This window comes from Pipistrellus hanaki (assembly GCF_964339955.1).
Source record: "Pipistrellus hanaki genome assembly, chromosome: 5".
NCBI lineage: Eukaryota > Metazoa > Chordata > Mammalia > Chiroptera > Vespertilionidae > Pipistrellus > Pipistrellus hanaki.
In genome coordinates, this window is record NC_140507.1 from 100,327,047 (window position 1) to 100,342,817 (window position 15,771).

Below are 15,771 nucleotides of genomic sequence, written 5' to 3' on the forward strand. Positions count from 1 at the left end.
GTTTCTTGCTATGTCAACAGCTATTCACAAGCATGAGTTATCGCCGTGGCCACCAGGCCTATGCAGAATACATTCTGTCTGCGAGCAATCTCAGCGCGCAGGCCGAGGGAGGTCTGCCCTGCGCGTGGAAATGTCAAAACCGCTGGACTTCCTAGAATACAGCACTCAGACTTTTCCTCCCAAACAATGAGCGTTAAATATACCTTGATGAATTAAGTTCAAGTGTAACTAAAACTGAAATATATGAATCAACTGAGCTCTGACCTATTTTTCCTCTCAAAAGCAAAAGGAAACAATGTGAGACTTACATTTTTTCCATTCCAGCGGTTTTTGAAAGTTATTTCACAGTAGAGCTAAAGGCAAAATACACTTCATGACATTTATTTGCTTTGAAATATAGTGTTATTGCTCAGAGGACAGCAGAATTTTTATAAAAAACTTGTTAAATTATATTTGTTCATTTACTTTTAAACTGTATAGACGAAGAGGCATTCAGAAAAGAACTAATCTCAGTACGTGACACAAGACCTAAGTCTATAATTCAGCTGCAAGGCTGTGATGACTTTCAAGAGAGCCACAACGGGCCTGGGAAACACAGGCAGCAGACGGGGGAGAGGGGGGTGTGTGTAAGCACCTACCCCTGGCAGACAGCTTCTTGGTGTTGATGATTTTGGCAGCATATTCTTGACCAGTAGAGATTTTCATACATCTTCTCACCACTGAGAAAGCCCCCCTGAAAATAAAAAAATTACCAGGTCATCTCTATAATCAGCTCTGATAGTTACTAAAGAATGACAACATTTTGTTGAATGTACTGAATTTTCAAATATCACGCACTATGGTAATATCCAGAAATAACCCCCTCTTCCTGGAAACCCAGACTAGCCCTGATGCTGAGAACAAAGTAAATCTCATTTAACTGGGAGCACACATTATTAATCAACAAAATGACAGGGACTGCCAATTTCGAGGCTCCTGACTGCACATGAAATAGGAAAACCTTTTCCAGTTCACACTCACACCGCACCAAATGCTCCAGAAAAAACCCCTGCGGAGAGCAGGGCTGAGGCAGAGCAGCAAAAGCCTGCTGCTATTTATCCTGGTAAGAAAAAAATTAACGTGGCTTCAAGTGAGCAAAGATGGCGATGGTTTTCATTAAAACATAAATCTCGGGAACATTTGTGTGGTTTAAAAAACCCTGGTATGGCGATTTCTCTGTGCCTGTTTTGGGTTGGGGGAGGGGAGAGATTTGCATTAAGCTGCTCTTCCGACATATTCTCCATGTTTTAACAATGCACAAACGTATAAGGAGAGAAAGTTCATTCCATTTAAAAGATATTTCCATTTCCTTTAATTCAGCTGCACGAACATCATCATACCCCGCACCATTCCATCGGTAATAGTGAAAGCAGAGCAGAGGCTTGGGTTTGGGTCAGATGTTGCATAAATCATAAATCAGCATCCGCGTCGCCCCTGGTCCCTGCGCACAGCCGACCCTCAGCAAATCCCGCGCCTCCCGCGCACCTCCAGCCCGGTCCCCGCGCAGGGCCTGGGCAGGTCCCTGTCCTCTCCCCGCACACCTCCTGGGCCCCGCAGGGCCACCACCGCCAGGCCACCCCGGGGACCCACGAGACTGAAGGGCTCTCTAAGTCCTCCGAGGACGGCGGGGTGCGCGCAGCCCGGGAGGGGGCGGCGAGGCCACCCGGACAGGGGGCAGCGGCCCGGGCAGGGTCTGCCGAGCCCAGCCCCTCCGGACACGGCCCTGCGGGCGCAGCGCGTCCCCGTCCGCGCGGGGCCGCCCCACGGCTGCGGAGGCACCTCCGCTCACCGAGAACGGTCTAAACCAGGGGTCTGCGGCCGCGGGCCGCGCGGCGGGAGGGCGGGGGCGCAGGGGCAGGCGCTGGCCGGCCCGGCCCCGCGGGGAGCACCCCCCGGCCTCCCGGCGCCGCGCTTACTTTCCGAGCTCCTCGAAGAGCTGGTACTCGTCCGTGAACCGGGTGCAGGTGGTGGTGGAGGCCATCGTGGGGCCGCGCTGTCCCCGGGCCCGCTCGCTGCCCGCGTCCGAGTGGCCGCCCGCCCGATCGCGCGGGGCGGGGGCGACCGCAGCGGGCTCCCGCTCCTCCGCTCGGCCCCGCGGCCCCTCCGGCCGCCGCGCCGCCCTCCTCCCGCCGCCCTCCCCGCCGCAGAGGCAGCGCGTTCAGCACCGGGCCCAGATGGAAAACTGCCGGCGGGGGAGACGCGAGCAGCCAGCAGCTGCGAATGCTCTGGGGCCCGCGGGCGGGGCGGGGCCTGGGCGTGGCCATCGCGGGGGCGGGGCGGGGCCGGGCGGCGAGGGGCGGGGCCCGGCGGCGAGGGGCGGGGCCCGCGCAGAGGGACGGCGGTGGGCGGAACATGGCGCGGGGCGGGGAGGCTGGAGAGGCACGTGCGGGCCGGCGCCCTGGACTAGGTCTCCCGCCGCTTGGCCCCAAAGGCCCTCGGCGACCCCGGCCCGCCCCTGTGCGGCCAGAGGCGCCGCGTGGGGAGGCGGGGGAGGCCCACAGGCCTAGGACTGGGCGGCGCGTGGCTGCGGGGGCGGGGCCCCGCCGCGAGGAGACCCCGTCGGGCCGGCCTCCCTTCCAGGACTGCCCGGCCTCCACCGTCCCTCCTCCGGGCCGGGGTGCTCACGCTCGGGCAGCCCCAGAAGGGTCGCCTTCGGCTGTCACGATAGCGGAATGAAGGCAAAACACCGCCCCCGGCCACACCTTCGCTCCTGAGGGACGCTCCGTCAGTTCCGCGAGGAAGGCGGTTCTCGCGAGATTTCCGCGCTGCTGGGAGGGCGGGGCCTCTGGGGCGGGGGAGCGGTGACGCACCCGTAGGCTGACGTCATCCACACACGTGACACGCCTCGCCCGCCCCCTGCTAAGAGGGGAGGCGAGGTCCCGGGCCTTCCAGGCACGCTCCGGGCTCCGCGGGTGGCACTCGCGTGTCCCGCGTGAGTGCTGGTCGTGAGCCCCCGGCTGTCAGCGTGCGTGTCGCTGTTTACAGTAAAAGGCGAGGAAAACAATGGTGCGCTACGTGGAAAACAGTGGATAAGTCAGGTCTGCGGCAGCGCCCTCGGCCTTCTGGGCCTGTGCCCTTCATAAGCTGTGACATTGAAGGCTGGCTAGACATCCAGCAAAAGCTGCGGCCTAGTGAGCGGTGGTCTCCTCCTCTCGTTTTACTGCCTTTTGCTTTGCAGCAGCCACAGGGAAACCTTGTGACTCCATCGCTCATTTGTTCACTTTAGCATTGCATCATGGGCTCAGAATTTCACCGCGGGCAGAGGAAGGTAGCTGAGAGGGAGGATCTGGGATTGAAAGAGGGGCTGCTATTGTCCATGTCACACCTTGTTCCCTTATGCCCCATCCTGGACGTGTTAGACTGCCAATAACTTGAGATCTCAAAATGTTCACAATTTTTAACGCTTACTGTAACATAATTGAACTTTATGCATATTTTGATTACCAGCCTTAAAAAGTAAATACTATACTGGTACGAAAGAAGATGATACCGAAAACTACCTAAAGGAAAGAGACAGGGTGTCTAAGCATTAATAGCCGGCCCATCACGTGGGAGAAACCCCTACCAATTCGGTCTAGGTTGAAGATGTTTAATATATGGCATAAATATTTAGCAAAATGGTTCCAAGTTACAATGCGATGATTTCATATTCTCTGAATCTAAAAATGAAACAAAAAGTAAAATTAAAACAATAAATCAAGTCATAACATTTTACAACTCTTGGGAAGAAAATTGTTTTTTGAATACTCACATAATGAGGTCTACATAATCACAGTATTTATCTCAGTTCCTTAAATTACTGGTAATTGTAAATGTTTATGACAACAAAGGAAACATAACTGATTTTTAATAGTGATGTATTAGTAGACAACAAATGTGTACTTTTTTAAAGCAAGCCCTGTCTACTCAGTCTGGGTTTGCTCTGGTCCTTGGTCTGCTGTATCGACTGTTTTAGTGCATATAGAGCCAGAGCGAAGGGGACTTTCGGAACCACTGATATGGAGTCACTGCCAGCCATGGCCGCTTATGCCAAGACTGAGACAACGGGGTGTAAAGGGGACGCCCATAGGAGGGGCCAGGAATGCCCAAACCGTAAGTCTGAATGCGTGGATAGGGAATCCTTCTGGACACAGATATAGGCAGGGGCAGAAAAGGGATGTTGGGACCAGCAATAATTATAAGAAATATTTATTATGATCTTTTACCTTGACTGTGTCGTTCCGGTTAAAGAAGGCACATTCTAACCTGGCTGGGAGTTGCCTTTATCACTGGAAGACCAACCACCTGTGCAGAAACCAGAGCCGCCAGCCCTAGCACACCGCAGGCCTTAGACTACCCTCCTTGCCCCCCACCCATACTGGGCCCCTAGATGTCTAGGATCATCTGCCCCTTCTCATCACTGCCTTTCAGACCAGACTGCTGTCTTCTCTGAGCCAGCCTGAGGGAACACTGCGCGGCTCGCACCCGTCTTCTGCCTCCCACAGATCCTCTCTGCATGCTCCGTGGCTGTCAGTTACATCTGGTTTAAGAGCCTTTTCTAATCCTCAATTTTTTTTCTCCTTATATTGTTACTAAAGGCCCAGTGCACGAAATTTGTACACAGGGGGTGTGTCCCTCAGCCCAGCCTGCACCCTCTCCAATCTGGGAACCCTCGAGGAATGTCCAACTGCCTGTTTAGGCCTGATCCCAGTAGGACATCCCTCTCACAATCCAGGACTGCTGGCTCCCAACTGCTCGCCTGCCTGCTTTCCTGATTGTTCCTAATCACTTCTGCCTACCAGCCTGATCACCTCCTAACCACTCCCCTGCCAGCCTGATTGCCCCTAACTGCCCTCCCCTGCAGGCTTGATCACCCCAACTGCCCTCCCTTGCAGGTCTGGTCCTTCTCAACTGTCCTCCCCTGCTGGCCATCTTATGGTGGCCATCTTGTATCCACATGGGGGCAGCCATCTTGTGTGTTGGAGTGATGGTCAATTTGCATACTACTCTTTTATTAGATAAGATAGAGGCTTAGGTGGGGGCAGCTGGTTTGCCTTGAAGGTGTCCCAGATCAGGGTGAGGGTTTCCTTGGGGTGTGGGGCAGCCTGGGCAAGGGGCCTATGTTGGTTTGCAGGCTGGCCACATCCCCTGGCGACCCAAGCAGAGGCCCTGATATCTGGGATTTATCTTCTATAATTGAAACTTTGTAGCTTTGAGCAGTGCCAAGCCTCCTGCTCGCTTTGTGGCCACAGCCATTTTTGTTGGGATTTATTTATCTTCTATAATTGAAACTTCATAGTCTTGAGTAGAGGCCTGGGCCATCCAGGGTGTGCAGGAAGCTTGGCTATCTCTATTACTGGGGAAACCCAAGCCTCTTGCTCGCTCTGTGGTCGTAGGCATCTTGATTGGGTTAATTTGCATACTTGCTCCTGATTGGCTGGTGGTCGTAGCTTGTGGGTGTAGTGGAGGCACAGTCAATTTTCATATTACTCTTTTATTAGATAAAATTCCTAGATGATTAGTGTTTTAATCTGTCTACAATGGATAGTGAGCCTGGTCCTTGAGCATTGACCTATGAACCAGAAGGGTTATATTCCTAGTCAGGGCACATGCCCTGGTTGGGGGCTGGATCTGCAGTAGAGGGCATACAGGAGGTGGCTGATCAATGATTCTCTCTCATTGTGGATGTTTCTCTCTCTCTCTCTCTCTCTCCATCTCCCTTCCTCTCTGAAATCAATACAGATATATTTAAAAAAAAAAAATGGCTGGTGAACAGCATGAGTCAGAGTCTATTTTCATTTTCTCTCTGAAACAGGTGGCTAGTTTTGTCAATGAATTAACTGTATAGTTCATATTTTTCCCACTTATTTAAAAGGCCTTTTAAAAATATTATATCCATTTACATGTGGGTTGGCCTGTTCCTGTGACAATTCTTTTCTCTTAATTCGTGGATTTTTTAATGCTCTTCTCTTTCATTTTTCATCCTTGCAAAGGGGGGGGGGTGCTTCAATGAGTCACATTTTTATGAGCAACACTTCTTTTTCACAACTACTTGGTGGATTTAGCAAGTGTGCCCTCGAATTAAGAGTGAAAAGTTGTTTCTGAAGGTGAAGGCAATTAAACCGGTGGATTATCAACATGGGCAGGAAACAAAACAGAGAACCCCTGCGGCTTAAACGTGGAGAATCGTGCAATTAATTTTGCAGCATTTATTCTGTGAATTGCCAGGCACTCTGAGGATGCACAGAACATGACAGTGTCCCCTCTTCCATACGGTTGGGTGGGGAAATGGATATGAAATCGGTTATTGTTAAAAATGTCAGTCCTACAAAGGAAGACTGCAGGGAGCTATGACAACGCACTCTGTTTGTCTTGGTGGAGTAGGCAAAGGTTTTTCCTGAGAAAAGAGGAGCAAACTGAGATCTGAAGGGCTAGTGGGAGTCAAGGAGATCCGAGAGAGGCCGGGGAACAGCATTCTAGGGGATGGGATGTGGCCATTCAAGGAACCAAGAGGCCCTCTGTGGGGGCGCAGGGAACAATACCAGGCTGTCGGACTTGAAGGTCTTAAGCTTGGGTGTGACATCTGGGCCACACAGGCCGGTGGCTGCCTCCTGGAAAGTGGAGGTTAGCCATCTAGGCTAGGGGTGTCGAACTCAATCAGAGAAGGGGCCAAAATCTAAAATCCAGCCTAAATCGCGGGCCGAATGGTTTACTGAACAGTCATAAACTGACAATGTCATAAACTGACAGCGGAGTGCAGTGATGACAGCGCGGTGCGGGCCACATTGCAAGGCCTGGCGGGCTGGATTTGGTCCGCGGGCCTTGTGTTTGACACATGTGATCTAGGCTGTCAGCTCACAGGCAAGGTGAAAGAAAGGGAAGGTGTGAAAACAGAGATAGAGGCAGAGTTAAAGTATATTTGGGGAAATTAATATAAAAATAATGAAACATTGACAATTGAGGTTGTCTGTGTTAATATGAGTTAGATAAAACTGTATACTGTCTATGACTTAGATTAGTGTGACTTAAATTCCATTTTTGTTTTGTTTTTAGGCAAAATAGTAGTATTCAACAAGTTTCTTTTTTAAAATATATTTTTATTGCTTTCAGGGAGGAAGGAAGAGGGAAAGAGAGAGAAACATCAATGATGAGAATCATGGATTGGCTGCCTCCTGCACGCCCCACACAGGATCGAGCCCACATCCAGGCATGTGCCCTTGTCCTGAATTGAACGCAGGACCCTTCAGTCCACAGGCTGACGCTCAGCCACTGAGCCAAACTGGCTAGGGCAACTATTGTAGTTTGTACATGCAGCAGATTATTCAGCTTCCACTGTGACAGCTGTGCAGGGGACATGGGACGGAGCTGTCCTCTTCCAAAGGAAATACGTGGATGGGTTGCAGTAATGTTTTGTTGCTGAAGAGTCCTGTGGGCCCTGGGACTGGGCAGCATGGTGTTGACTAGGGGGCTAGAAGCTGGCCAAACCTGTGGGCCTGTGGTCATCCCACTCAGGGCCTCTGGTAAGTTTTGAAGAGGGATGTGGACACACAAACTCTGTGGCTCTCCTCTGCCTGGCACATGCTCTAGAGAAAACCCTTTTCAGTGTGTGTTGGCATCTTCATTTCTGAGCAGTCGTGCCATGTGGGTGGTTGTTTTACTGTTACCCGCGATGACTCTTCAGAGAGCGGAATGAATCTGAGTGCGATGCAAGGGATGCCCTGGGATCAAAACAGGGAGAGGCGCCTAGAAAGCCTACGGGGAGAGCAGCCAAGGAGCCTGGGTGAGACCATAGAGGAGAGAAGGGAGGATGGCAGAGGGTAGAGATCCCCACCCCCCCACCCCCAGTGGAGTATTCCTGCCTGGAGCGATTGGCACACTTGACAACATGAAGTCAGGGCTGAGAGACTGGCGGAAGTCAGGGCCCAGGGGCCCGCATGGGTTTGGGGGGGCCCCCGGGGGCACAGGCAGTTGCCTTCCCAGCTGGGTTCTGGGGGAAGAGCAGAGAGAGGGACAGTCTTCCCTGCTGTCTCCTTTCAGGGCTCTCACCGTTGTGAGGGCTCCCCCGTGACGGCCCATCACCCCCAGGAGCCGACCTCGGGTGGTCACAGTAGAAATGAGGACTTCATGGCAAACCCTGAGGAGACACAGCGTTTCCTTCCCACGGAGGATGCTGCTGTCATCGCACGGACTGGAAAGCTGGGACTCAGCCTCGAAGGCTGCGCAGCCGGAGGTGGGAACCAGGCACGGGTCCCAGCTTACCTGACCCAAGGCCTTTCCGTCCCATCACATTGTCTCCTGACCCTAAGGCACAGGCGTTTAATTATCGCCGGTGCGGAGTTAGCGCTGCAGCGATGAAAACTGAGCAAAGGAAAGTCATTAATTTTATTGTGAGATTTAGTATTTACAAATGTGACTTTAGGGAAAAAAAAAAAAAAACAACCAAAAACAACCCTATATATCTTTCTGGAGAGTAAATTGATGCAAAAAAAAAAAAAAAAAGGTTTAAAATGGCTAAAAAAAATAAGGAAAAAGTGGCTTATATAATTCAGATTTTATCAAAACTTGCTTTAGTCACAGGACAAACTGCAAATCATGCTGCTTGAGAGTCAGCTCTGCTGGGAGCAAATGCAGACTCTCACGTGTGCATTCTGCCCGGCGGAAAGCGGGGGTGTCCAGAGTGCACAGGAGTTCTGACGTCATACTGATGCAGGAAGCGCTCTTCTGACTGAAAGCATTTAAATCACAGCACACTTCTCAGACCTGAGCGGCCCACCTCTGAGCACTGCCTTCCCTGGCCCAGTGCTGAGCAGTGTCCGGGCCGGGCCGGGCTCTCCAGCCAGAGTCCCAGGAGCCATCTGGTCTAAGCCGCACCAGGGACCGGAGCAGCCGCCCCGCTGGTCAGAGCGGGCTGTGAGGCGGAGCGGGGCTCCTGCTGACGGGAACGTGGGCCCCACAGGCCGTGGTGGAGCTCTAGCCCTGCATTCTTGCCTCTGGGTATTGGTGGGCGCCACGTGGTCAGTCAGGACAAACGAAAGGATTCCTGTGGCTCCAGGGCTGTGCACGAGGCAGGGCCTGTGCTGTGCCTGGGAGACCAGGCGAGGCAGCTTCACCCTGTACGGCCCATCGACTCCGTGAATTACCTCTGTGTTTGGTGAGCTGTTGCTGAGTAAGAAACAACCCCCAAATCCCATGGCGACATTTATCATCTGCTCCTTTCTGTGGGCCGGGCATCCTGGGTGGCTTCGCTGGGTGCTTCTGCCACAGAGTCTCTAACGTGACTGACACAGTGGAGCTGGGGCTGCGATCCCATCTGCAGGGCTGACCGGGGAGGATGCAACTGCAAGCTCACTGGCGTGTGGTTGGCAGGTTTCTGTCCTCATCGGCGTCGCACTGAGGTCTCAGTTTCTCGCTGGCTGGTGGCAGGGGCCTCCCCCGGCTGGTTGCCAAGTGAGCCTGTCCACAGGGCAGCTCGCAGCCCAGCGGGGCTTCCATCACATGAGAGAGCAGGTGAGCGCGGCAGGGTGTTGAGATGGAAGCCAGTCTCCTGTCATGGAACCTTGAACACACCGCCAGCACCGTCGTTTCTGCCATGTTCTAAGCGTTAGAGGTGGGTCTCAGGCCCAGCCCTCACTCGAAGGTGGGCCCTCGCCAATTTTTCTCAGAGGCTAGAGCGTCAGCCCATGGACTGAAGGGTCGTGTTCTTCATACCTCAGTTGCAGGCTCGATCCCCGGCACCAGTTGGAGCATGTGCAGGAGGCAACCAATCAATGTCTCTCCCACATCGATGTTTCTCTCTGTCTGTCCCTCCCTTCCACTCTCTCTAAAAATCAATGAAAAACATTCTCAGGTGAAAACTAACAAAATGCACACAGACCACGGAGCTCTAGGGCCATCTAGAGGTGCCTTACCACGTGCCCTTCATGGGTGAGGAGCCACTCGGAGTTTAGGGACATTTTCGAGCGAAACAGAGCATTAGTTTAGGAGCTGGAATCCAGACTGAGGTCTGACGTGGGTAGCACTGGGATGAGTCAAAGCATCGATATTAATAATTTCCAAAGGAGCGAGGCTATGAGTCAAGGTCAGCTGAGGGAAAGTGGGCTATTTTTACCTGCAGAAGATAAGGAAACCAAGTGGCCACGATGGCATGGCTGTGTATTTAAATACTTCAAGTGAGCCCTAGGGATCAGAGTTTATTTTGAAAGTTTGTTCAGAAGTTTAAAAAAGCAATTGAATTTTCATTCCAGGCAATTAAATTTTAAGAAAATAAAATAAAAATGCAGTACTACTGACAGAGGCAAAGAAATCAAACAACTACTGTAGGAACCAAGTTAATGAAACCCACAAGACTTACACTCTGGAAATACCAAATTGTTGAAATTCCTGAGGACTGATATAATTGGAGTGATAAGATATGCTCATGGTTCAGAAGCAGCTGTTATCCGCATTGCAAAGAAGTGAATTCTTGCCCGGCCAGCATGGTTCAGGGATTGAGCATTGACCTATGAACCAGAAGGTCAACAGTTCGATTCCCAGTCGGTACAGGCCTGGGTTGTGGGGTTGGTCCCCAGTGGGGTTCGTGCAGGAGGCATCCAATCATTGATTCTCTCTCATCATTGATATTTCTATCTGAAATCAGTCCCAGGACCCCTTCCAGTGCATAAAATATTTTAAAAAAAGAAGTGCATTCTTCCCAAATTGATGTGTAGATTAAATGCATTCCAAGTCAGAGTGTATGCGCACTGACCACCCTGTGAGACTTCCACAGGAGACAAAGGGCCAGAAATGGCCCTGACCACCTGCAGGAAGGAGAATCTTCTGGGGGTCACTCTGGAGATGAAGCTCAGTAAAGTCCGGTGGCACTGGTCCAGGTCAGACAGGGATATAAGTGTCTGACCACAGACCACAAACTGCAGCGCTGCCTGCGCATTTCCAGACTCAGACACAAATCGTTTCCCGCTCTGCGCCTCCTCTGCTGGCCCCCACCTGCCGGTAGTGAGCATGCTTTCTCAGTTAGGTCAGTTCATTGTGGAAGAAGCTGAGTTAATCTCAGTCCTTAAAATCGTCTGTTTTTTCTATAGGACTTATAATTTTGAAAAAGTGTAAAGCGCTTAGAAATAAAAAAAAGCCACCACTAAAATGAAGGTAAATTTAACATCCTATATAATAAAAGCCTAGGTGGTGCGATGCCCTCATGTGACATCATCCCAAGATGGCTGCCACAAGATGGTCTGCAGGGGAGAGCAGTTGTGGGTGATCAGGTCATTAGGGAAGGGCAGTTGGGGGAGATCAGGTCAGCAGGGAAGCAGTTAAGTGTCAATCAGGCAGGTAGGCAGGCAAGTTTGTTAGGAGTCCTGGATTGTGAGAGGGATGTCTGACTGCCAGTTTAAACCAGCAGCTGGACATTCCCTGAGGGGTCTCATATTGGAGAAGGTGCAGGCTGAGAGACAATCCCACCCACTGTGCATGAATTACATGCACTGGGCCTCTATAATAAAAGCCTAATATGCTAAGTGTCCAGTCTCCGTTCAACCAATCAAAGCATAGTATGCTAATGACTAGAGGCCTGGTGCATGAAAATTTATGCACTGGAAGGGGGGTCCCTCAGCCTGACCTTCCCCCTCTCACAGTCTGGGAGCCCTCAGGGGCGGGAGGCAACCCAGCGATCAGGGGAAGGCGATGCCCCATCACACCTCTGCTGCTGCCACTGCCGGCAGCGCAAGCCTCGGCAGGCCCTGGTTACCTGAGCCTCAGGTGACCCTGGGTCACTGGGCAGCTACCATCTGAGGCTGGTGTGTGCCTCAGGCTGGCTCTGGGCAGCTAGGGGGCTGAGGGGACTAGGGAACTCCAGAGGCAGGTGTGCCGGTGGGGTTGAAGGCACCGCCATCTTTGAGGGTATGGCAGTCAATTAACATATTCTCTATAGATAAGATATGGTAAAACGGCTCAACTGTTCACTACCATGTGCACTGACTACCAGGGGGCAGACACTCTGACTGGTAGGTTAGCTTGCTGCTGGGGTCTGGCCAATCAGGACTGAGTGAGATGAGCTGGACACACCCTGGAGCCCTCCTGCATCCCTCCCAGGTTCGGATCGTGCACTGGTGGGGTCCCTCAGCCTGACCTGCACCCTCTCACAATCCGGGACCCCACAGGAGATGTTGGAGAGGCTGGGCTGAGGGACCCCACTGGTGCACCAATTTGTGCACCGGGCCTCTAGTATCTAATGATTTCTTAAACCGAAGCCCGGTTGCTGGGTGTCCTAGGGAAGTGCCAACGCTGTGGTGACTTGGCTGGTGTTCCTCGGTGTGCTCTTAGGGCACCTGCTTGATTTGAAACCTGGGGACTGAAAGGAGGGAGACTTTGCCTGGAGGCTGCATAACAATGGACCACAGGTGGTATCTCCTGGGCACGGCTGCCTTGGTATGGGTTTAGAACTGACCTAAATATCTCCAGTTTGAAAAGGGGACAGAGTCTTTGCTCATTGCTCTCCTGCCAACCATGGTGATGTTCCCTTGCTGCTGCCTTTTAACAGGGAAGCACGGAAAGCCTGGGCGTGGGAGCAGGAGGGGGCTGAGGGCAGGAGGGGGCTGAGGGCAGGAGGGAGCTGAGGGCAGGAGGGTGCTGAGGGCAGGAGGGAGCTGAGGGCAGGAGGGAGCTGAGGGCAGGAGGGTGCTGAGGGCAGGAGGGTGCTGAGGGCAGGAGGGGGCTGAGGGCAGGAGGGAGCTGAGGGCAGGAGGGTGCTGAGGGCAGGAGGGGGCTGAGGGCAGGGAGGAGCTGAGGAGGGAGGAGATGAGGGCAGGCAGGGAGGAGCTGAGGGCAGGCAGGGAGGAGCTGAGGGCAGGAGGGGTGCAGCTGTGACCTTGGGCAGCCCTCTTCCCCCCTCCCCCCAAAGTCATGCTCCCACTTGGCCACTGGGAGATGCACAGCGGGAGGGTTGTGGACAGTGCTTGTCCCCCTCCACTGCCTGGGCCAGTCCTCACTCTGGTGTCATCTTGGGGAGTGTCTCTGCGCATGAACCGTCCCACCCTCCACACCAGCTTGTGGTGCAGCCCTCGTCCCTCGTCCCTCTGTCCCTCTGTCCCTCTGTCCCTCCGTCCCTCCGTCCCTCTGTGCGCCTCTAAATGATGAGATAGTGGAGAGCACCACTCAGGCACGCCCAGGGCTGAAATATTTTTTTCACTCCTGTCCTTTAAAAAAGTCTTATGGTTGATGAATTTAGAAAAAAAAGTTATGTTTATTTGAATAAATTATTATATGAACCAGAGTTTACCAGTATTGTGTCTGATTGTTATTGCTATAGATATAAAGTTTTAAAATAAACTCCAATTTATTCCTTTTTTGCTTGTTTCATTTTGACAGAATTCTTAATGCCCAATTATTTTTACTGTGGTTCATGTTCTTACAATTATAACCCTACTTTTGTCCCACTCTGTAAATATAAACATACAGAAATATATATGCACTTAGTGTATTTGTTTTCCAACACTATGACACCTAATTGGAAAGCTTCACAGAACTAATTGACTTAAAAACTTCCTCAGCATACAAGAGGCTAGTTATCAACCATTACAATTCATAATCTGAGACAGGAAAACCACAGATTTAATCCTGATTGTCACAAGACAAAAATATGCTAATGGCTGTGGCTGTGTATTACCCAGAGAGGGATTTACTTTATTTTTATTTTATTGTTTAAAGTAGTACATATGTCTCCTTTTCCCCCCTATTGACCTTGCTCAGTATCCCCTACCCCCCAACACATGTCCTCCCTCTTCCCCAGCGTCTTACAGCCATTGGTTAGGTTTATATGCCTGCATACAAGTCATTTGGTTGATCTCCCCTCCCCCCCAAACCTCCCCAGCCTTCCCGCTGTAGTTTGATGGTCTGTTCAATGCTTCTTTGCCTCTGTATCTACTTTTGTTCATCAGTTTATGTTGTTCACTATATTCCACAAATGAGTGAGATCATGTGATATTTATCTTTCTGTGCCTGGCTTATTTCACTCAGCATAATGCTTTCCAGGTATGGACCATGCTGTTGCAAATGGTAAGAACTCCTTTTTTACTGTAGCGTAGTATTTCGTTGTATAGATGTACCATCATTTTCTAATCCGCTCATCTGCTGATGGGCACCTAGGCTGTTTACAAACCTTAGCTTTGGTGAACTATGAACATAGGGGTGCATGTATCCTTTCTGGTTGGTGTTTCAGGTCACTTAGGATATATTCCTAGAAGTGGGATCACTGGGTCAAATGGGAGTTCCATTTTTAATTGTTTGAGGAAATCCATCCTGTTCTCCACAGCGGCTGCCCCAGTCTGCACTCCCACCGCAGCTACGAGGCTCCCTTTCTCCGCATCCTCACCAGCACTTGTCGTTTGTTGATTTGTTGCTGGTAGCTGTTCTGACAGTTGTGAGGTGGGACCACATTGTTGTTTTGATTTGCATCTCTCAGATAATAGTGACTTTGAGCAGGTTTTCATGTGTCTCTTGGCTTTCTAAATGTCCTCTTCTGAAAAGTTTCTATTTACCCATTTTTTTATTAATGTCCGTTTTTTTTTAGGAAGAAAAAGAAGCCCTTAGAGCTGACAAAGCCTTCCCGTGCTGTTGGGCGATGGCGAGTGTGACGTTCAAATGACAGCATGCTCCTGTGCAGCCCGCTCCGGCCTCCTCAGCAGGGGGGTCTGGAGGCGAACAGGAGGTCCTGGGCCGAGGTGCCACGGCTCTCCTCGCCAGGTGTGGGGGGCGGGCCCAGGGAGGGCGGGAGCCGGCCAGGTTATTGATTTCAGGAACCGCACCGCTCTTGTTCCTTCTGGAGCTGTTCTGCATGCTGTGTATAGCTGTGTGCGTGCGTGTGCGTGCGTGTGTGTGTGTGTGTGTGTGTGTGCGCGCGCATGTGCGTGTGTTCATCATGTATTTCCCTGTGCTGAGCTATTATCTACTGAATCCATGTCACGCAGAAGATGTGGCAGCCGTAGGAGAAGCACAGGTTCGGATGGGAGAGCACATACTATCCATGGTCCGCGGTGCTAATGAAGGCGCTTTCAGATCTGAACATTTAAGTTATAAAATACTGAGTCCTGGCTGGTGTTGCTCAGTGGGTAAAGTGTTGGCCTACGCTGACGGGTCTCGGGTTCGATTTCGGTCAGGGCACATGCCTGGGTTGCGGCATCAATCCCCAGTAGGGGGCGTGCAGGAGGCAGCTGCTCAATGTCTCTCATTACTGATGTTTCCATTTCTCTCTCCCTCTCTTTTCCTCTCTGAAATCAATAAAAATATATTAAAAAAAATACTAAGAGGCAGCATTGTTTTTCCTATCTGCTATTGCTGTTTTTTTGTTTTGTGTTTGTTTGTTTTTAAGAAAACTGCAGGAAGCCATCTGTTGTCTTCACTAGCAGAGAAGTGTGGGCAGGAACCTGGAAGACTGGTGAGCCCTGAGCTGGGACAGAGGTCAGGGCTGTACACCCACTGTGTAGTGGAGACAATGGCAGCTGAAGCAACTTCCCCGCCTGACAGTCATGCAAATCCTCAGAGATAAGAGGGCTGCCTGTTCCCGGGCAGTGCCTGCCTCAGGGCTCCGTGGATCCCAGACTGAATAAAAGGTTGGCAGGTGGAGGCCTTCCTCCTGAGCGGGGCTCCCGCCTGGTCCCCAGTATTTCCAAATTATTGTTTCTCGTCTCCTCTCTTTCATTTTCACGCGGCCTCTCTTCCAGAGCCGGACCCTGAACCCCGAGGGACGTGGGACTTCACAGAAAA

General features: G+C 51.7%; 1 protein-coding gene and 1 long non-coding RNA gene across 25 annotated transcripts in view; one reads left to right on the forward strand and one right to left on the reverse strand.

Annotated features, from left to right (window-relative positions):
* The window catches only part of CAMK2D (calcium/calmodulin dependent protein kinase II delta), a 144,637-nt gene extending 142,319 nt beyond the window's left edge, over positions 1 to 2,318 (reverse strand). For 13 of the 24 annotated variants that reach the window (XM_084883412.1, XM_084883410.1, XM_084883411.1 and 10 more), the window contains exons 1-2: positions 1,956 to 2,318; positions 639 to 733 (exon numbers count right to left, since the gene is read on the reverse strand). In XM_084883412.1, the coding sequence (XP_084739538.1) occupies positions 639 to 733; positions 1,956 to 2,303 (443 nt within the window). In that variant the 5' untranslated portion in view covers positions 2,304 to 2,318. The remainder of the gene's footprint in view (positions 1 to 638; positions 734 to 1,955) is intronic. The other 11 variants (XM_084883424.1, XM_084883422.1, XM_084883421.1 and 8 more) reach the window with 1 other exon arrangement.
* The window catches only part of LOC311622356, a 385,135-nt gene that overhangs the window by 107,069 nt on the left and 262,295 nt on the right, over positions 1 to 15,771 (forward strand). The gene's annotated exons all lie outside the window — the stretch shown is intronic.